General features: G+C 35.9%; 2 protein-coding genes across 2 annotated transcripts; both read right to left on the reverse strand.

The window, feature by feature from the left end:
* Positions 1–6,464: 6,464 nt before the first annotated feature.
* LOC132562427 (oligodendrocyte transcription factor 2-like) lies at positions 6,465–7,301 on the reverse strand. Its single transcript, XM_060227169.1, has one exon. It carries the CDS (start codon positions 7,299–7,301, stop codon positions 6,465–6,467), a length of 837 nt encoding a protein of 278 aa, XP_060083152.1.
* A 14,312-nt stretch (positions 7,302–21,613) lies between these two features.
* On the reverse strand, positions 21,614–24,115 carry LOC132562429 (choline dehydrogenase, mitochondrial-like; the record flags this gene model as incomplete). Its single annotated transcript, XM_060227171.1, has 5 exons — positions 21,614–21,840; positions 22,137–22,326; positions 22,540–22,691; positions 23,353–23,503; positions 23,948–24,115. Coding segments are annotated over 5 exons (888 nt in total), but the record flags the coding sequence as incomplete, so codon positions are not given.
* Positions 24,116–24,377: the final 262 nt, after the last annotated feature.

Consider the following 24,377-nt stretch of genomic DNA (forward strand, 5'->3'; position numbering starts at 1 on the left):
AGTGATATATGATGTATTCCATTGATTGTTTGCCTCTGTTCAGATAATCTACTATCGGAATATAATGAGATTCTGATCAATTGTCAGAAGTCTTCGTATCCAAATGGGCAGAGAACTTTCTCATTGCAGGATCTCCCATAAGAATGAAATGTACTGGCTATATATCTCTCTGTAACCTGCCTGTCAGCTATAACAATATCATGGACTTTATTTCTGGGGTTTCAACATTAAAAGGCCTTCCATGACGGACGTCATCCACAAGGATGCCACCCACCTTTTCACTACAGCATATTAAGGGGTATCATTCCCTTGCTACCTCATCAGTACAGATATCCCTAGGTAGGTGCTAGACCTTTCCTATACAAATATTGAATCCCTGCTCTTTCAGTGATTTTGACCATTTTCACTTGTCTTTTTTACTTTAAAGTGCTACTTCTACTAAATGACACTAGTCTTTTGGTACACAGTCTCAAACAGAATTAGATTCTTCAATACAAGGCTCACAACTTATCAATAAGCCCTCTCACAAAATAATCCAAACTGACTGACGACTATTCCGAATTATGAGTAACCTAGTGAACACACGTTAGATCATGTTTGGGATGAAATCACATGAAAGTGATTGTTTCCTCGATGTACATGATCTTTCTGTTAAGATTAGCATGTTTGTATTTATTAATTTATTTGGTACAATACTCTCTCTTTTGTTCAGCTTTAAATTCGTCAGACTGAATTAATTGCTTCAATCCACCAAGCTACAAAAATATTCCTATATATACATATATTCAACCTCCCCTTTTAGATGTACTGACAAACATTGGCTGACCACATTGTATTAGTTTCTATCTAGGATGTCTATAGAAATTAACCACTGTAGACAATCCTGGCGTGAAGCGATGAATTTCTGGTACCGGGAATACAAACCTTCGATTCTCTGTGTCTTGCTATTGTTTAGGTGTTTTACTAGCCGAGTCGCCTCCAAAAAATTGTCAACAGAAAAAGTAGTTTTAAAACTATCGTTATCAATTTTTAATTTTATAACGGTACGGTGTATTGAATTTACAATTACGGTTCTATTTAACTGAAGTAATCTTAAAGATTAAAACAACAAATCACCTCTGTTAGATTCAGACAGAGAAATCTTTATCTTAACGGAAAACATTTCAAAAGTGAAAAAAAAATAATCTCAGCCAAGGGTTGATATTCTGTTTGAAGATAACGTAATGACGGAGTGGACGTTGGTAATAGGTGCTTAATGGTCTAAAAAAAAGACAGCGAAATCTGAAGCGTGTGGTTATTCCTTGGTGAGATAGTCCGTAACTCAAATATGTTCTATAAATATATACTTTAGTGACAAAACCAGCTCCATGTCCAATCCAAAGGAGGACTGATATCATTGATTAATTCATCAGAAATCCCTATTGCACTATATGATTATATTCTACAGACCAACAAAGAGAGGAGAGTGGAGCTGATTTTTTTTTGTTTTCTCACACTGATGTTGTACCATTCTATTGACGTTGCGGATGACCCGAATAAACAAAAAAATGCGGTTTATCGCTCTCAGCTATCATACAGCTCAAATTGGGAAACAAGTTTTCTTCGTTAGTACTACATGGAAATTATATTAAATTCCCCCTTTTTTACCAAAGATAATGATTTCTGTGTGGCAGATACGATTTCATATTTATTTCTTTATAAAGGGATTAACACAAAATGCCTTGACCACGCAGTGCAGCTTCCTTAACCAAAATTTAGTAGTGATGTTCATACTGCATTTCTTTATATGTCACCCACGAATTCTGCAGGTCAAAGGGAGATAATATCGAGAAACAACTTCACTACGTTGACTACGTTTTACAATAAATACATTCTAATTTACTAAATTAAATGCTGACGTATTTCCAGTCTCTGGCGTTGAACAAGGAATACCGTTTGATTAGAATAAAATATCCAATCCATAATTCACACATTCGCCCCATAGTTTGATTTGCATTGCTTCTTCATATCTTCCTTTTCCAGAAATAAAATACTTTCGTCTGGTACACACCTCCTCCCCCCCCCCCCCTCCTTCCCCGGCCCCACCCCTCCTAATACATCGTGAATGCGTTCGCTAGTTCAATACTACCGGACTGTTTGTTATTAAGTCTATTACACATTACGGATCAACCCTGACCTCACGCCAGATTGTATATGTACGGGTGGTTGCATCCGTTTAACCTTGACAAGTGTCATGGACATTGTTACTTAACGAAATCAGATGACCGCACGGCCGGACAATGGTCAATCGTGCCATAAAGACTCTCAATGTCACTAATAGACACACCAATCAAGACACCTGGTTTCTGTCAATTTGACGGTATAAGGACACAGATCCTGGATTAGGAACAACATTCAAATACACGTCATATACATAGTCGTTTGTTGATCAATTTTGTCGGCGCGGCAGAAGCGTGCAACGGTCTAACGCGGGAAAAAGTCCTAGAGAAAACGTTCCGTCCCATAGTTTCGTGGAATCGAACTACGGCAGATTGTGAAGGATTTATTCAGAGTCCTGACTACCACCAGAAAGTGTGTTACCAGAAACAAAGAAACAAACAAAAAGTAGCAAAAACAAAAGTTGTCATGTTCTTTGAATGCTAAATATCAAAAATTATCTTTTCTTATGTAGATATAAATATTAAATAAAATGTTGAATATGTATTATCTGTAAATTTAATTGTCGCCTACGGGTTATAGCAATAAAAACAATTACGTTTTTTCATTTGATCTGAAGAAAATAACATGTAGAGCTTCCGGTTTTAGTCGTTTATTTTTTTTACATATTAATTAATGTAGTAGAAAAAAAATCAAAAATATCACAGGAATCTAAAACGAATTCAGATTATGATTTTTAATTCAACTTTGAAAAACAAGGAAAATGTCCTGCCTCCTATAAAATAAAACTGATAAACAAAACTAACTTCCACGACTTCCAGGAAAATATAATTAATTAAGTTATTCCTGTTAGAGGGGAAAATAATCCTTTCAACTCATTTGGCGATATGATACATTATGTTTATAATACAGGGAAGGCGGAAATATACGTGTATCTCACCAAAACTACTTAAACCAAGGTACAGTATACAAGGGAGGCGGAAATATACGTGTATCGCTCCCAAACTACTTATACCAAGGTACAGTATACAAGGGAGGCGGAAATATACGTGTATCGCTCAAAAACTACTTATACCAAGGTACAGTATACAGGGGAGGCGGAAATATACGTGTATCGCACCCAAACTACTTATACCAAGTTACAGTATACAGGGGAGGCGGAAATATACGTGTATCGCTCAAAAACTACTTATACCAAGGTACAGTATACAGGGGAGGCGGGAATATACGTGTATCGCACCCAAACTACTTATACCAAGTTACAGTATACAGGGGAGGCGGAAATATACGTGTATCACACCCAAACTACTTATACCAAGTTACAGTATACAGGGGAGGCGGAAATATACGTGTATCGCACCCAAACTACTTATACCAAGTTACAGTATACAGGGGAGGCGGAAATATACGTGTATCGCACCCAAACTACTTATACCAAGTTACAGTATACAGGGGAGGCGGAAATATACGTGTATCGCACCCAAACTACTTATACCAAGGTACAGTATACAGGGGAGGCGGAAATATACGTGTATCGCACCCAAACTACTTATACCAAGTTACAGTATACAGGGGAGGCGGGAATATACGTGTATCCCTCCCAAATTACTTATACCAAGGTACAGTATACAGGGGAGGCGGAAATATACGTGTATCCCTCCCAAATTACTTATACCAAGGTACAGTATACAGGGGAGGCGGAAATATACGTGTATCCCTCCCAAATTACTTATACCAATGTACAGTGTACAGAGGAGGCGGCAATATACGTGTATCGCACCCAAACTACTTATACCAAGTTACAGTATACAGGGGAGGCGGAAATATACGTGTATCGCACCCAAACTACTTATACCAAGTTACAGTATACAGGGGAGGCGGAAATATACGTGTATCGCACCCAAACTACTTATACCAAGTTACAGTATACAGGGGAGGCGGAAATATACGTGTATCGCACCCAAACTACTTATACCAAGTTACAGTATACAGGGGAGGCGGGAATATACGTGTATCGCTCAAAAACTACTTATACCAAGGTACAGTATACAGGGGAGGCGGGAATATACGTGAAACGCTCACAAACAACTTATAACAATGTACAGTATACAGGGGAGGCGGAAATATACGTACCAAGTTACAGTATACAGGGGAGGCGGGTATCCCTCCCAAATTACTTATACCAATGTACAGTGTACAGAGGAGGCGGAAATATACGTGTATCCCTCCCAAATTACTTATACCAAGGTACAGTATACAGGGGAGGCGGAAATATACGTGTATCCCTCCCAAATTACTTATACCAATGTACAGTGTACAGAGGAGGCGGAAATATACGTGTATCCCTCCCAAATTACTTATACCAAGGTACAGTATACAGGGGAGGCGGAAATATACGTGTATCGCTCCCAAACTACTTATACCAAGGTACAGTATACAGGGGAGGCGGAAATATACGTGTATCCCTCCCAAATTACTTATACCAAGGTACAGTGTACAGAGGAGGCGGAAATATACGTGTATCCCTCCCAAATTACTTATACCAAGGTACAGTATACAGGGGAGGCGGAAATATACGTGTATCACACCCAAACTACTTATACCAAGGTACAGTATACAAGGGAGGCGGAAATAAACGTGTATCGCTCCCAAACTACTTATACCAAGGTACAGTATACGGGGGAGGCGGAAATATACGTGTATCGCTCCCAAACTATATTCTGGTATAATATACATGGGAGGCTAATGGATACCTGTATCGCCTCTAAACTCACTTCGGGACAGTATACAGAGAAGTAAAACAATAAATGTATCGCTATCAAACTATATCGCTGTACATAATATACATGCAATGTTAATAATATCTGTATCAATACATGTATTTTTATCAAAGTAGAACGATGGCCTGGCAATGTTATATAGATTTTCATAGTTTTGTCTACAATGGTACACTTTTACATGGTTCAAAAGTACTTTAATTATCATATCTATGTGTACCTCATATAGATAATACATGGTCAGTGTCTTAAGATGTAAGGTGCATTTTGGCGAGAGTGAAAAAAAAAAGACAAAAATAGCGAGCCTTTGGCGAGTCAAAATACGTCTTATAGTTTAAGACGCTGGCTATGTATTTTATTTATCCTGCAACATTGATTGAAAATCTGACAATCAAAAACTTCAGTAGTTTTGTTGTTCAGTCTTTGTTAATCTGTCGTTGGCGTTACGTTGAATTTTGCCTGATGACGTACGCCAAAATAATTGCTCTGCGTAAATTGTAGTTCCAAACTTCAACGGATACGACAGCGGTTTTATGTTTTTTCGTAAATAAACTTATTCATTACAACATATAGAATACTTATTTCAACAGTTATTGATATCATTAAAATGAATTCTAAAGTAAATTCAGAAAGCAATTCTGTCGAAAATGCTAAAATGCAGCTGTTTACCGTCACTGCCGAATACACCAAAAATATATGTGGCAGGTGTATTCCGGTACCCGTTGCAGGATTAAAAAGTGTACCTGGTTACAGAAAGAGATGAAAGCGTGCAATCGTTACGACAGATGATGATGCGACTTCAGTCGATTGTCGCTATGTATGTATAAAGTACAGGATACAAATGTGTCTCTAGAGTAGACTTAACTAATGGAAACTCCTTCTCATGTTATATCGAATTTATCAAACTCATAAATCACCCAACGTCCATTTCATACGAAATTGGTAAAACATTGGTAACCCTGTTTAATAAATTCAATATCAGACGAACACACTTGTAGGTTATTGTTTATATATTGTAAATATTGTATATTTCTAAAATGGACATATACTCTGCAATTCAATTTCCTTTTTGACCAGTACCAAAAAATATCTTAAATATTAACGTTTGCACTTCTACATATGAAGTTTCAGGATATGTCCATTTACTGAATCGGAATAGAAAACAAAGAAATTAACTATGTTGATATTTTTGTATTTCTGACAATATCTTACATCTTCATGGTTTACATTACATTATGTACAACTTCAAATGTTACAATTAATGTACTTAATATGATTTTATACAAATATACAAAATGTACAAACAGTTAGATCGATAGTGTAAGAGTAGAAAAAGGAACATTTGAAAATATGAAATCATTGCACCCCAAATACAAATTATTTTATCACAATTATTCGATATTTAAGAAAAGTCATCAACTTTCATCGCCACGTAGAAATGTCACTTCATTTGAACAATGATATTTTCTTCGCTATTGAATACACAAGTCTATCAAATTGTCAATTATCACAAAATTATCAAACCTTCACTTAATACAATGGCTTCCAATCTTGTCGAGGGAATCCGAGAAGATGTGGGCTGACGTTCGGAATAGCTCCGGATATTATCGCTTGTGACTCCTCGCTGAGAGAATACATCGATGATGTTGGCTTACAAGGCATGGGTTGGGATGGTTTCTTATCCTCCAAAATTGAAGACACAGAATGTTTGAACGGTGCCGAAGAACGTCCATGAATGTTCGTGGAATCGGAAAGTGGTGTGGAGAGCGATCTTTTTGATGACGTAACGCGTTTTGACACTGGAGATGACGTGTGTGTTGGTGGGTCCATATATGGCACAAACGCTGGGGTCTTGTAAGGAGAAAACCTGGCCGATGCAGTCGGCACGCTTGGATAATAATATTGGCTTCCTAAATCGCTAGGGGGCGCTGTTAGATGAGTTGCTGTAGGAATAGCGATAGATGGCATCACTGGTGCTTCTGCTGGTTTTGCGGCCGACATGTCTTGCACTAATTTTCTCATCTCGTCCAAAGATTTAGTCAACATAAGTATGTAATTCCTAGCTAGCAGCAATGTTGACATCTTGGAGATTTTCTTTACCGATGGTCCATGGGAATAAGGCATGACCTGTCGCAGACTGTCCAGAGCTGAGTTTAAATCATGCATTCGTTGTCTTTCTCGGCTATTGATTCTTAGTCTTACGTCATCAGGTATTTCAGACTTGGTGTGACGATGTTCTTTATGACGTCGACTTCCACTGCTAACGTCATTGACGTCACGGGAATCAAACGATGATTCAAATTCACACTGGTTAAAGGAATCGTCTACGTCTATTTCAAGACTTGTATCAAGCTCCTTGGAATGCATTTTAAAAGTTCCTGGTTGAGTTGTAAATTCTTAATAATATCAACTAATAAAATCAGGACATCCACGTTCGAGAACAGATAGAACTGTTTCAGTTGTTTGAAAACAAGTGACGAAGTTTAGGTTCGGTTGGTCTTTTAAACCTAGTCAGGCGGTCAAATCTCGAAATGCATTGGCTGTCACTCATCACGGTTGATTAGGCACGGAGTCACGCCTTCTTTTAATTATTTTCGCTATTTGTAGCTCATCAGCCGAGATAATTGTCCCCCCTGGGGCATCCTCTGAAAGTCGCACCCGGGGAGTGACAGCAGACTCTTTGGTTTTATTTACTTTATCGACAAACTTATTTTCTCGTTGTAAAGAAATATGTGTGAGAATATTGAGAAAAGTCGAAAAGTATTCTCTTGAAGTATTTCTGTCTTATTTAGTTCAACAAAGCTGAAAATTTATCTAGAATTTCAATCGTTCAATTTGAAAAGCGTCGCAAGATTTTTTTTTTGCACTGGGATGACCGTTGAAAGGGGATCTATTTATATTTGTTATTTTTCCGTCAAAAGTTTGAAACCAGCACATATTTTGATATTTTGTAAACAAACATTATACTACGGATGAAGTAGCAATGATCTCTTCAGGGTAATTGATCATTAGCGTATACTTTAATTCACTGTTGAACAGAATTTCCATATAGGTTCTTTGAGAAATGGGTGATTAGTAAGATCCGCACATATCAATATGCCTATGACGCTGGATTCTGAAACATTCAACTTGTTCAAAGAAAAAACATCAACTTAAAGCAATACGGTTCATCTATTACATTTCCTCAAGAATCTATATGCACAATCAATTACGTTATCTGTAAGAAGTGTACAGTTAATCGGGAACGTAACCGTTCGATTTCAAAAATATATTTTCGTAACATAAAATATATAGTTATTTCCTTCACTGACAATGCTTATTTCAACTCTTTGCATTGTCAATGCATGTTTCTCTTTTTTTCTTTCTTACTTTCTTCCGTTCTTTCTTAAGCTTTATAACTGCCTTTTAACTTTGTTTTTTGTGTGAAAGATCATCATTTGTGATTCAGTTTTTAATACTTCCTTGTATTTTCATTATCAGTGAATATGTAGAGATGTAGAGAAATACTAGTGTAATACGTTACGAGACACTTTACGATGTTAACAGGATTCTCATTTCTCCCGCACTAAATGCACATTGTTTGATTTTCATGTACATTTTTAACCATGAAACGAATTCTGTATTATATCTTGAACTTTTAAAATTTATTGAGCATCACATGTTTTTGCGAAATGATATTAATACATTTGAATTTAGATAAAGGATAAAAATTACGTTCACCAAACTCCGTGTTATCTGCACGAAAAACACACCCAAGATCAATTACAATGTTTCAACATGTTTTGATTAATATTGATTGTAATTAGCTAAGTAACACTTGATATTGGATCCCGAGGGTCGGGAAATATACAGGCTTGTTGACACGGAATAGTGTGTCAAAACAGAATTTCAATTTAAATACTGGCATAAAGTCAAATTGTGACCCCCGGGATAGATACAAGTGACCATAAATCCGCGTTTGTCCGTCCCGGGGGTCGGGCAACGTATTAGACAAGTAATCAGTGTCAATCTACTAGTATTGAGACAAAAAGAAACATAATTACATATGTTTTAGCATGTTACATCCAATCCCGGGGGTAACAAAAAGCTTAAGAAAAACATCGTGATAATGCCTTTTCTATTCCCATTTACACATAACTCCATGTTGGGCTTTAAATTCTTTCCTGGAACGATATTCCAGACAAAACAAAAATAAACAAGTTCTGAAAAGAACAAAGCAAAAACAATAGAAAGTAAAAACAGCAACAACAACAACAAAAAAAAAACACAAAACAAAACAAAAAAAGAAAGATTTCCACATACATTAACTATTTTTTATTACAATGACAACTACAATGTTTCAGCCGGGGGTTTCCCCAGTCAGAGTTTTGTTAACTGTTTCCTGTTAGATGTAGGCTTGTATTACATGAAAGAAATATCCTTGTTTATCAATTATCATCAGTTTCTTTGGCCGTGATGAATTGTGTAAAGTCCCTTCTATAGAGTATGACAATAGGATTGCGCTTAAGTTTTTCTTCTAATGTATAATCACCTTCTTATGAATAGAAATGACAGAAACATTTTAATATAAAATTTTATTTGTTAAAATTAGAAATCGATTAAGAAACCATTTTGTCCGGAAATCTACAACTTACCATGTAGTTTGATAAATCTTTAAATTCATATAAAAGATTTTGATAATTTGTACAGTAAGTGAATTGTTTCGATATCTTTGTTATTAATTCTACATTAAAATTCATTCATGTTACTATTCATTACTGTTATACATATGAATTGTTTATCTGTAAGAAGGCGAAGTGTTATATAACTTGTGTCTGTTCCTATGTCTTCAGTTGACAATAAGATATGTTTGAATCATTATTTATTGTTTATAAGTAAAAATTCAACACAAGTTATGTCAACTCATTTAGACACTTCCTAATTGAAAACTATAAATACGTGTACTTCAACAAAGGAAAATATGGAAGATATCGAGATTTTGGACTTATGGATGTTTGTTATATCTACCGGGAAATCGAAAGTTAGAAATCTAAAATCAAGCTTGTACGGTATCAACATACAACATATCTTATCTCATTTCCCCCATAACTGCATTGTTCACTGTGTTCCTTACTTTATAATGTTGAATAACATGCATGTATATTTGCACTTCAGCAATTAATTTGTTAACAGCTTAGTAACATAGTATATTGAATAACTGTTGTCTGAACATTTTATAGTTAAAATTTGGAGAATAATTACATGGACAAAATTCTCGATTTCCTGTCCGAACAATAAAACAAATATTAATTAATATGTTTTACTAGCTATTAATTGTGATTGGTCAATCTTTTACTTCAGTATTAACTACAACGAATCCCAAGGGCCGATACATACAGGCGTGTTGACGCGGAACAGAGTGTCAAAACAGAATTTCAATTTGAACATCGGTATTAAGTCAAAATGTGACCCTCTGGATAGATATAAGTGACCATGGGTTTGACAATGTCCGTCCCGGGGGTCGGGCAACGTATTAAACATAATCAGTGTCAAACTACAAGTATTGAGACAAAAAAACAGCAAATTTACATATGTTTTCGCATGTTGCCCAACAGGGATTCTGTGGGTCGGGCCTTCAATCCAGGGGGTAACAAGCATGGTCGGGCACGAAATCCCGAGGGTAGCAAATATTATCTAAAAAGAATATAATACAACTAAAAGCAACGTACAGTTTAGATGTTAACAAAAATAAATAGATAGAAACTTAACATTCGGACCTTACTTGTATATATTGTATACGTTTTAAGCGAAGTTGACTAAAATAGAATATATACCAATATTTTCAACTGAAAAATATTCGATTGCAAAATCATGTTCAACATTTTACCAAATTCCTTTCGGCAGAAGTGAACAAAATTGAAGTAAGATCAATTATCATATACATATCTCTATCTGTGCATTAGCTGCCATTTAATGTTGGATAAAATTATCATTTGATAATAACGGTTATTCTTCTTTGATAGAACAAAATGTAATTCTCGTGGATGAGGAAAGGTAAATCTAAATAAAAAAGTTTTAATTTCGACACAAAACATAAAACTTTAAGTCGGGAGAACTAAAAGTCTTTGAATGACAACACTAGGAAATTTAGGAAAGTGTTGTTTTTTTCTGAATAATGATATTGGTATTTGTAACAATTGTCGTTGGTGCCTGTAATTTGAAAATTAAGCAAAGAATATTCATATGAATTTCTTAACAAAACTGTTTGACGTTCCAAAATTAATACAAATAGTATGTTTACTTTCAGCTAGATATATTAAAAATAACAAGAATAACACGGTATGATATTCAAACTAAACGTGTTTAGATGTGAATTTCTGTTATTTATTAATTGCACGCGATAAATCTGTCAACCGGACCAAATAAAGGAAATCAATATAATAAATATGATATTTGGTAAAGCCTAATTGCGATAAAAATATGCTTTTGATGAAAGCATAGACAATCTGAAAACATACGTAATAACTTAAGATATATTAATTACAGAAAATGATAACTTGAAGCACGTTATAAAGAACTATCGGAAAGCTCAGTGTCTTACGAGTATAAAAACTACTTTATAGGATTGTGTTTTGGTATAAATACCAGTTTTAAACATGAATGTAGGGTATTCGAGATCAATTTATACCATTTCGGACACTTTGAGATGACTTTTGCTGGGTTAGCTTTTGACGCTTGTTGTTAAGAGAAAACATTGATATTTCGTTGTGTTCGTGATGCTGTTTATTTATTTGCATTATTTCTCGACCCGCGAAATCTCACGAACTGATATTAATAAACAAAATATTGTCTCCCGTTTAATTAGGGTTTACTTGTTTCCCCCGGGGTCGGGAAATCCTATTCGATTATTTTCCGTCGTTACTCTTCCGGACCTTGACAGACGTCTGTGGGTCGGAGCGACCAGTCCCGGGGGTAGGGAAAGTCATCGGCTATAATCAGTGTCAATCTTGTATTTTTTAACTAATTTCAATTTATGTGTTTTGTTGTTTAAATTTTTGATTGTAGAATGTATGGATTAATTATTTACAGGAAGATTTTATCGTATATCATAATGCCATTGAAAGTTATATGTTATGCTTCTAACATTTAGTAAATTTACCTCAGTGTTAAAGGAAATTTTAAATCCGGACAGCAATGTAGGGTCTCAAAAAAAAAACCAAAAAAAACAGTTACATATTATTACGATCAAAGTATTTTATTATAAAAGTTATAATGAGGAAAGCATTAAGAATGAAATGGAATGATAGTATTGCCTTGCACTCGATTATCTGGTGAAGACCCTACAGCAGAGGTAAGCTGAGCTCTACCTGTTTGTACTAGCTCCTGTCAATATATAAATCGAGAGATTTCGATCCTGATATTAGACCATATATCATGGCCTATTCAATCCGCCGTCAACCTATTAAGGATTTCAGAGTTAAACAACATTCTGAATTCAATTCTGTGTACAATCAGGTGCGAACATCGTCTTGTCAGTCGGGCACATTCTCCCTTAGGGGACAAAACGTTCAAATGAACATGATCTCCAGACTAGTACAGATACCATATCGAACAAAAATCAGGTTCTGTTATTATGCGTTTAATTAATTTTTTGAAACCCAGATAAGTTGACTTCTCCTGTTCGCGGAATTCGCTTTCGGCATTTGCATTTGGGCTGTGATCGGGTGGCCTCGGGGATATCCGGAATATGTCCGAGAGTGATGTGAATGAACAATAATAAGTTTGGTGCTGCCGTTGCTTATGAAAAGTTGAGTCCAAACCATGTAATTTTATCAATCAAAGCTGAGCGAGCAGGTGTGGAAATGCTTTATTCGTTTGTGATAGCGTGGCATGAAAATGACCAGCTGTATATCTGACCAGAGCGTTCAGGAGCAATCACGTCACCGTGGTCAATGCGGAAGGCATGAAATCTGTCGCGCTCAAGGTATCAATTATACGGGTGTGTCGCTCGCATCATAAACCAAGAGTTGTGGAAACTAAAGCTGTCCAGGGTATGGATAACATGCGGTCGCCATGCCGTACCCCGATCTCCGGATGTAACACATCAATAAATTCAGTTCAATTAAAAAAAATGTTGTATGATACACGTATAATGTATATTCAAATTCAAAGATGTACAAAAGACACACAGGAGAGACAAATAAAAGGAAACTAAATAAATGAAATGTCAAATTGATAAATTGACATATAGATAAATAGAGATCTGCATTTTGTTCAAAATCTTAAAACGTAATTCCATGGGAATAGGCCAACCTCCCGAGCCAAAATGAAATTATCTAACCTGTGTGAAAAAAACTAAATAGTGCTGAATTCAGTCCGAGGTGGATAAGAATACATGCGATTATGATTAAGATATTGTCAGTTTCTATTGATAAACTATCGAAAGATCGATGAGCTATTGTATTGAACAGTGAAAGCTTTAAACATGTTAGACATTTTGGAATCAGGAAGTATTGAGCTCGTGTATCTATAATACTATGTTCTGATTCACAGGATAATTTAATACCGTTTGTCATGCAAATGTCCGAAATCTGTCATGAAGACAAAATAAAATTAAAATATCAAAACCAGTAAGGTTGCAACATATATTGTGTTATTTTTCACCAGGATAAATAAAAGGTCTAAATTGCTTATGAAACCCATGTACATTTCCGGTCAGAATCCTGTAGGCCCGTCGGCGGTTCGATTATTTAGTATTAACTTGTATAACAAGAATTCACTGAGATATTAATCTATATATCAGTAGCCGTGATTATCTACGCGAGATTATAGAACTGATAAAAAATCCACAAAATATAAAAAAATAAAATAGTTCAATTTTATCTACAGTCTAAATTATCTTAATTTCTACCTTTTTTCTGATATTTTTTCAAAATTTTATTTTAACTATTACAAGTTTACTGCTATAAAATACGAAGTTACATGTACAAATGTATGTCAAGATTTATTCTTATAGATACAGCGCTTTACTATTGGAACGTGTAAATTGTACGCCCTCTGTTTCATATAATTTTGAACAGAAGTTCAGCTTTTTTGAAAAAGTCTCAAAAGAGCGATTTTATGACGAATCAGGACCACGTGGCAATTGAACTTCTCTCAATACGTGGTGACCAAACTTTATACAAAAAAAAAAAAAAACTCAAAATACATTTTGAATTACCTATGCTTAACATAGGTTCTGTAGTCCGAATGGTTCTGACGTTCTTTTAAACGTCATATTGGACTTAAGTCGACTCCAATCCGATATATAATTCGTCGTTAGTACGTCAGATCTGTACTCTTATTATCCTTTCTTAACCCTCTTACCAATAAAAAAATGACTTCTTAATAGTATATCTGTTTCCAGTTTCTAGAAAAATCCGGTACATAGTTTTGATATGACATACCGCGGATTTTTCTTCTTCGCGAATCGCACCAGAGAAAAATACAAAAATACTCAGACACCTACCCCAACCCCCAATCCTCGCCCACCACGCGCCAGGCACGTCAATTATAACATCCACCTCCTTCTAGATCCGATATTTAGTTAATTCATCTTATGTATATACATTTATTTCGCAAACTTATAGTGTGTATGATGAAATTTAAGTTCACGATAATCTGTAAAATATTTACACAGAGCAGTCTTTGAATAACATATGGTGAAAAAAAATCCGATGATGTTGAAAACCCGCCGACAATCGCTCTAACTGCTTAACAAATGATAAAATCAGAAAATTAACACGTGACGGGCGAGATAAAATCCCGACAGCATCTTATGGGATGTAATTACTTTGTCAGTCTGTCCAAACCTCAAACCTTTGTTTCTCGTGTTCCAATGGTTTAATAATGAAAGTCTTTTTTTTCTGAATGTTTAGGATTCATCAACAGAAATGAAGATGTAGAATTCTGTCAGTAACGAGAATTAAACTGATGACAAGAAACCCGTAACCCCGGGTGGGATAAGAAGTCTTTGTCAAAATCAATTTTTAGAATTATGATAATTTTCTGATTTCTTGTCAGATAGAAACGCATGGTGTTGAAATAGGATCGTGATTCGGTTCAAAAGAATATGAGAAACAGTGCGAAATTTGATAAGGCGTGAAAACTGATTTGACTAAAGATTTTTGATAAGAAAACTTTAAAAATGACTTTTCCTAGCTAAAACTGAATAAAAAAACATGATTAGTTTTATTAGATGTTCCAAGCATTGATGAAATTATCAATAAATACTATATATACAAATAAATTCTTCAAATTTCTTCTTTCACATCTATATGTACCAATCGTCACTTTTCGTAAACTTGAGAATATTGTTTTTCGTAGTGTACGGAGAGTGACGAAGCTTCCCCATTGTTTAAATGTAGTGAAACATTTAAACCAGGCATTCATATGCAGTAAAATGTTAAACAATATAATTCAAATTTAAACCTGAATGTGAAAATGTGGAAAGTTTGATAAGCTAATTACAGTTTCATTTTTTCATAATCTCAAACACGAATTTCGATTTCGTCCACTGAAAGACAACAATGATTGAAATCAAAATAATATCATCACGGATGACAAAATCATCATGTGAACAAATCATCATGCAGACGGTTTTTAACCAGGAAAATACTGTCACCAAACAGATCCACACACGGTAAGTGCCCGCACGTCATCGAATTATTCTTGTGACGTAAAAAGTGGTTTTCACTTGTTGACTTCGGACGGGATCACCAAAATGGAACGACATTAAGGCTAGTTTCCAAGACTAGTGTTAAAGCAGGGACGTATAATACAGTATTATACGTCCCTGGGTAAAGTATGAAGGAGAATACATCTTTAGAAAGCAAAATAATGTTTGTTCGATATAAACATTCGTGATACATTCAAATAAATCGATCTAAAACGGTTTCAAAAGCCACAATCAATACTTCCATATACAAATTATTTCGCTGATCTGGTTTGAGATAATTAAAATTTTTTCCGGAAATACCTGGACACGAGCTTCTCGGCCCGGCGATCCTATCTGACAAGGTGCTATATCTCGTTCGCGATGGTGACAGGTGATTTTACGGAAATCACACTCTCGCGAGAGTATAATCCTCGAGGCGGTGTTAGGTCACTAATAAACTCTGTAATTGGCCGGACTTATATACCCTGGGGTCACACATCATAGAGGTGATCGTGGATCTATACAGAGTTTAATCAGGGATGAGATCGGTGTCAATGTTAGCGAACAGGTAATTACACTGACCGATGCGCACGGCCTGGCGCGATTTTTTTCCAGGAGACGTCTTACTGAGTAAGAATTAATCTCAAAAAGGATAACGTTAACTCACAATAAGTAACTGGTTGCTGTTGTTAGTTTGTCATAAGTTCAACTAAGTGCATATGAATCTACCAACAACTGACAAGAAGAACCTAAGTTGTGAGGTTTGAGAAAGATCATTAACGTTCATTCTAAGAAACAGTGATAACTAACTAGATTAAGTTCAGTATTGATGGTCGCCTGTTGGCAATATCGTTTCCTATCATTTCCAACTGGTCTGAGCTTTTTGAAAATGACCGCTTCTACATTTACGGAAAAATGGTGAAAATATCTGTGACGGATAAATGATGATTTGTAACATCCAACAACCCGGTGATGCTGGGCTTTTAAACACAACGGAATGAATATTAAAAACAAGAAAATAATCTGTACTAAAGTTAGGAAATATCTGAATCTATCTTTCGCCAACTATCGTGTATCAATTAATAAACATTTAAAATATGGAGATTCATTTTGTTACTAGATTACAGGTCTTAACATTTTGATAGCTCATCGATGCCATTTAACAAAACGTAAGATATATTAAAATCAACAGCCTCGTTATTATAACCTATACATAATACTGGCTCCAACATAAAATAATTGTATGTATGTGTCATATTAGGCATACCCTGAACTAACAACAAATATCTTGGGAATGATCAGCTTTTCTGAAAGATCAATAAATCTCAAGCGTATCACTATTTTAGCTACAAATCCAAACGACCTCAAAATAAAACAAAAAACAAAAACAAAACAAAAAACAAACAAAAAAGATAACAAAAGCACAAAAATACACACAAAAACAACTAAAAACCACTCCCAAAAACAACAACAAAACGAAAGAAACCGGAAAGAAAGGAAACAGAACTTTTGTCTATGGACGGACAGATACCTTGATTCTAAATCTACTATGCAGATGTATGTTTCGGAACGTGATAGGTAGAATTGCTCTATGTATATGGTAGTGAGGATTAGAGGGTTCCTAACACATTAAACGTATTTAAATAAGAGAGGGACAGATGAACAGATGTCGACTCCCGGCTTGTAGCCAGACTGGACCCAGAACGCGACCATTTGTATCCCCTTACGAGAGCATCTTGCGAGAACCTCTGGCATGTCAACCCCTGATCACTTCAATACAAATTACGCATCAATATTGTAATATGATACCGCAGTGGCGCAGGGATATGCGTCATGGAAACTATAGTCCCTGCCCGGAGGGTCGTTTTGACATGTTTAAACCCTATTTAATTTTCACCAATTTTGTTCAATTTGGCATAACTTTCTAATTCTGGCAGTTTCCTTGTTATCTTTCTAGTATAAAGGTAATCACAGAGGTCCAAGTATATTGCTGTCATGTGACTGACAGGCCCGAGGTGAAATCAACATGGATATCACACACATCATCAATAGTAACAGTGGGAACGGACTCGACGTAAACGATCATCAATGGGTCCTCACTAAACTTAAATCAGATAGGCGGATCAATGGATACGGGCAAGTGAGAGTCCGTTATTTCTAACGTTTCCGCCTCTGAATTTAGACAATTCTTGTCACATGGTATTGGTAAGCATGACGGATAATTATAGGTTGGCGCGCGTCTGAATTTAACGTCCTTCTGTCGTCTGCGTATGACCGCGAGCTGGTTTTCTATAACAAAATGCACAATTTAAATATTTTTCAATTGGATCTGCCACAGTAACGTTTATTTGACAATTTTCGTTTAATACAATACAATTTAGAAACACAAACAGAAACAATCCTTTAGTTGATGCTTATCTGACGGCATCAGTTTACAACAGAAAAATCCCGCACGCACCGGTCTCCATTTTCTATCTTGAAAGACGGGAACGCCTAAATTACGGACTATGGAGAAAGGAAAGAGGGAAGACGAAGAGTTTTCTATTGTGAAGAAAAGTCTCCGATCTTATCTGTCATTCCCAGACTGAGTCAAGGAGGATAGTATTCAGGATACGACATCGAGGGGAAATTGTCATTGCTTCGACACCAAAGGAAGAAAATCGTATTTCAGCAGTTATGTAAAAAATTGCGAATGTGTTAATAATATTTATTACAAAAAGTATATGTTAAATACTTTAACAAGTGATTTTGGAAGTGTTGATTCAATCGTTATTCCAGGTTTAAGCGAAATGAATAAATGTAAAACACAACTTTATAAATTATTCCATTATCCCTAATTACAATGTTGACTGCAAGCCTTTGGATCGATTTAAGCATATCTAAGTTGTTAACGACAGCAAAAGGAAACGTGCACGTGGTTAGCACAATTTAGAAACACTTTCTCCAACGTTTTATTAATGAAAGTAATATTTATTGTGTCATAATGATTTAGTATCCGTAAACGTGACACTGAACAATTTCAAACATTCGACGATTACATTTTCTGTCAGAAAATTAACAACATTCCTTAAAGAGACTCCGTGGTTAGATTTTGTTCCTTTATCCATATCACTTATAGTCTTGTTTGACATCTGTGGTCAAAAGACTCATGCAGGTGTCTCTTAATGTTCTCAAACTGGTTTAAGGAAAAACACAACATGAAAAAAAAACAATAAACATTAATTGTACGAAATTTAGGTAAAGGTGGTGAACTATTTACATCGTCTTATGATTGTTTATTTAGCAATTGCAAGAAGTTTTTAGAATGTGTATTTCAATCTTCAGTTGTAATGCTGTTATGTGCGTAATTCAGTTTTTGTTGTAGTCAACATGTAAATTTCTTTTTTGTTCCAAATTATTTCATAACTTGATGTCGCAAGATGAAAGAATGTCACAGTTTGTCGGAATAATTGTCAATGCATAATAGCCTTGGCGTTTGTGTTTCTAAAAGAAATCCGAGATCTCGGACGACCCTGTGCTAACGTCGCTGTGCTCTCGAGCAGGAAACTTTACCTGATATCGCTTTAGATTGCATGCCGCCTACCACCCGCATGTTGTTCAAGGAAATGGTCACTAGCTACTAAGTGATAAACTCGGTATCAACAAACTAAATTATTTACTTTCTTTTCTATGACATCTCGTGACAACAGTCATCGTGTGATCAAAAACTTCTGAACCCAACTTCATTTGTTACCTCAGTGCTAAATTTAACCAAAAAATAAAGAAAGTGTATCGGTTTTTAATAGAAACCTCTATGCTGCATTTCCATTTACAAACAAGTTTTGCAAAAATCTAGTTATGAGTCATTTCTGGTAGAAGGCGTACGTTATAGCGCTCATTCTGTAATATTTCTGCATATGTGATGAGTAAACATTAAGAATAAATAAGTAAATAAATAATAAGCACAGTAGAAAACAATTAGATAATGTAATACGCATTTTGAAGGAATCCGGCTGTAGATATTGAGGTAGTTGAATTCATATCTTTGTAAAAGAAATTTATTGGCGAGAGTCCTGGTATAAGACTTATGTAATTTTTCAAAGGACGTTTTGATGATTCTGTGAAATTGTTATCGATAGGAAATCAATAATAAATAATAAGCACAGTAGAAAACAATTAGATAATGTAATACGCATTTTGAAGGAATCCGGCTGCAGATAGTGAGGTAGTTGAATTCATATCTTTGTAAAAGAAATTTATTGCTGAGAGTCCTGGTATAAGACTTATGTAATTTTTCAGAGGACGTTTTGATGATTCTGTGAAATTGTTATCGATAGGAAATCAATAATTCGTGAAAAATATCTGAATGGAAAAAGTCAGTGTTTTAGAAAATATATGCCCCTGTTCACAGTTCCAGCACCGTCCCCCAGACACCTGATTCCACTGGCACTTCTGTAACAATCAGGATATCAAACAATGTCAGTTTTTTTAAGTCCTTCGTGCTTCAACTGTAACTTTCCCTCGAATGAGATCGGCTGCTTTTTCAGCGATCATAAATGTAGGAGCCATAGTGTTACCGGAAGTTAGATTGGGCATGACGGAACAATCGGCAACCCTCAAACCGGAAATGCCTTTCACTCTGAAGGAAAACAATAAAAAATAAATATTACTAGATACAAGTTTCCGCAATGTGAATTACGTGTTTGTTAAATAAAAGTATGCACATGCACTGATCGTAGACATGTCTAAGAAGATCGAGTTCATTTCCAAAGCTTAGCGTATGCTTACATGCTTATAAAAACACAATTTCCAGAGTGCCATGATCCTCCAAACCCATGTGTTATGTAGCTGACATGGAATATATCATATTGTTACACGATAAAATACTGTTTACATCTGTATGTTTCTATAGGTTAGTTTTTTTTTAGAATAATGCTATATTTCACTATTTCTAAAGATAGAATAGGAATATAGATGTTTTAAGAATAAACCCATATACTGGATTATGACTTCCGTAAAAATCTTGTCTACTTCAAGTTTTCCAATGCCAAAATTCAACTGTGTCCTTGTCCGGTCAGGTGTGCCCCATGGCTCTATTGCTGGCCGCATAATGTTTTTATTTTATATTTATAATTTGCCAATCGGCAAGAACTCAACCATTCGCTCTTTGATGATGACATCATTGCATACTTTGCAATCAAAGCAACGAATTACTTCAAAAATAAACTTGGCTGTTGAGAAAAGGTTTTGAAAATGTCCTTCCATCAAGACGAATGCAAAATTCTCACCATCTGTCGCAAAAAAACCCCACTAAACATGATTACATACTGTATGGTCTATTACAGCGTGTTGACAGGGCATACTATCTTGGTATATACCATTCAGTCTGATCTAAAATGGCACAAACATGGGAATTACACGCTATAAAACTATTGGTACTCTGAGATTAACACATATCAATATTAACTCTTTCTTCACTAAGATAATTAAAATCTCCCACCAAACACCGTGGAGAATGACTCATTAGAATAATTCAATACATACTACACCCACGCAAACACACAACACACAAGTCCGTGCTATAATCATCATGTTAAAATAGGACACTCACCAGGTAGAAGTTTCCGATCTTCTGCAGACTCAACATTGATTCGGCGCAACTTGAGACAATAATTTGAGAACTACTCCAGTTCGTCTCAAGAAAAAACATTACAAACTTCCCTTGTCAAATTTCAAGATGGCCGCCTCTTGGCCATTTTGTCTTGCTGATCAGCCTCAAAAAGTAAATGGACACAACTCGGGACAGAGGGAAACGAATAAGGTGAAAGTTGAGAAATATTTATATTCTTTCTCAAGAAACAAGAATTGATTACGGACGTCAATCGGTGACCGAATTTGAAAACCTCACCATCTGATGATTGTCGGCTAAACATTACAGTAACCTATCCCGATCTTTGATGAAAAATGCATACCTCGAAACCATCAATCACCTCTTACCCCTAATCCAGTTACAGAAAACCTGAAATCACCTGAGTTGGGGATCCACTACCGCTGTTGGATCAGAGATAGCTCCCATTTTACAGGTAGACGTAGGATGGTATATTGTTGTCGCTAGATGACGTACTAAACACTCCCACTGTTCGTCAGAGTCCAAGGCCTTCTCTCTACATCCGGGTATGTCAAGTTCACGAAATTTCGTTCCGAGTGCTTTTAAGGCATCCGTTTTCATCATTTGTTGAGCGTAGCGAATACCTAACAAAATAATAAACAGAAAATAATACAAAGTAGAGTCTATTTTGCACTCTGGTGCTTTTGTTTGATTTAAGTTTTGATGTCCTCGAGATCTTCGCCATGGCAATTTCTTCCTGAAAAAATTGATATTCTTTGAGTTCAAAACGAGGCTGTGACTTCGATGTCTTCGGAAATCTAACCTGAACCGTCTAACGTTGAATAAAAGTTTAATTTCCCTCGAGATCGACACTTCGCCTTGTCTCACTTTGATAAAAATTGGATGTCTTTGGGAAAGAAACTTCGCGGTAAAGGCTTACCTCTGATAAACGTTTTGACATCCTCGGGATCGGACAAGTAGTTAGGATCCAGCAGTGGGTAATCAAATGGATCGCGACTGATCAAACGCAGTGACCCTTTGCTTTTTGGCTGAATCAGAACCACATCGATAGAGTACCCTTCCGGCATCACTTCCGTCCCGTGTATAGACCGAAACAACGCTTCGTTGATCTAGAAAGAGAAGAGAAATAGTTCGATGTTTACAGAGAACGGCCCCTTCATGTGTTGGACTTATGGTTGTGAATCTAGCGAAATAAGCTTTGAAATTATTTAGCCTGCTTAAGAGCAATTTATGTTTGATCGCCTCCAATATCATCTTGGACTTATTTTGATAGTTCGTTTTCTTACTGTAAACTTCAGTGTTATAAAATAGTCTGCCCTTACATCGTCCCTGTAGTTGAAGTGGTCGAAAGAGTCGCCATGTTCCTCCAACGTGCTGAACAATGTCAGTTGAATATCGGGAGCTTTTTCTTTGCTATTCGGGTCCGTCCTCACAAACGCCTGACTTTCGATAGCCGCATTATTTGTCAACAAACCTGAGGATATATATTTATTTATAACCTTACGCCAACTGTAACCGTGGTAGCTTTTTCTGACATGTATTCAGTAACTTTCGACTTGAATGATGATGATGTGCCCTTGGCTTAGAAATTTATTAGCACACTATACGGAAAAACGCAAACACTCACGTGTCTTTGAGTTATAAATCATATTTATACAGTGTATTTTCAAATATTTCTTTCTAGACGAACCATTGTTGAATGGCAGACCATGAACATACTGTGTACCGGTGGAAGGGGTTCCTTTCGATCACGATAAACGCATAAACCGATACAGATTATAAAAGAAAAAACATATGATGTCACGACTTCCATCAAAATACACTCTTCCGACTTCAATTTTTTCGTAAAATCGCAAAAATTAGACTGATAAAAACTTCACGGTAACACATGATTACTTGTTGTAAGATCCTTTAAGTAAAGCTGTGGTGATGCTTGTTTGTAATGTCATTGATAAGTATTGAAGCATCATTATATTAACTTAGACACGATATTTACCGACGAATCGATATAACAATTGCACTTTAGTATCCACAGTACGCAGTGCGCGGCGTTAATGATTCCAATAATATGTTTCCATTTCTTAGAAAATTCGACTTCACAAAATTCTGACTTAACACAACTGACATCGACCTACCTGTGCCAAATAAGTAGTACTTTAGCCAGTTCATCGGTGTGAACACTTTGGCGGAAGTGTAACTCATCGGCTTATCGATGTCGGCTTTGACGAAGAACATCATGTGATCCCTCAGCGTGGATCCGACCGGCAAGTCTGCGACAACGGGCACCTGTTAATCAGAACAAAGAACCCAGTTTTAAGTTCTGTTTATTGTCTCTGACTGATATTTCTAAAACGGACTACATATTTCAACCCCATCTAATTTGGGCCGAAATGCATTTCGATCAATAGGTCACCCACGGCATAGCCTAATTTTTAGTGATCATCACTGGTTAGCGAAACGTCACGCACTGCAATCGGGTCACGTGTCTCTCGATATGCATCGTGTAGTTCAACAGAAATACTGACGAATATTAACTTCAGGTCGCTTTTGATAATATGTACGGAGTTGTGACCCATTGTTGTATTATCAAGGTTTACCCGAACTAAGGTTTGCTCGCAATATTTAACGTTTTTGGAAGAGGGATAATTTTGTTACAATCTAAAGTTAGTATCTCGAAGAAGTCTGGTGATGTTTTTTTTGTCCAACTAATGACAGCATCAGTAAACTTGCCCCTAACTCGGTCAGGTGATCTTTTGGCCCCACTCCCGATAACATCAGTAACTGTGCAGACCCAACTGTTCCCGCAGTGAGTACTACTTCCCGTTTGGCCGCCACCGACTTCTTCTTTCCCTGATGGATAAACTCCACACCGACTGCTTTCTGGTTTTCAATCAAGACCTGTAATGTACTTAAAGAATTGAAATGAAAAGGAACTAGTATGAAATATATACATACATCAATGTGTCAATATGTAACAATTGCGAAACAAGTTACACTTTTGTCGGTCGGAATGGAAAGTGCACGAGATGTTTTACTGTGAGAAAAAAAAACTGGAGTGAAATGTAAGTGAATTACCACAGAGCGAAAATAAAATTTGATTTCAAGTAAATGTCTTTAATCACTATAAATTATTTCTAACACATGATTAAGATTAAACAGC

The sequence above is a fragment of the Ylistrum balloti genome, unplaced genomic scaffold (assembly GCF_031769215.1).
Source record: "Ylistrum balloti isolate Yb309-2 unplaced genomic scaffold, AGI_CSIRO_Ybal_v1 Utg371414, whole genome shotgun sequence".
Lineage (NCBI taxonomy): Eukaryota > Metazoa > Mollusca > Bivalvia > Pectinida > Pectinidae > Ylistrum > Ylistrum balloti.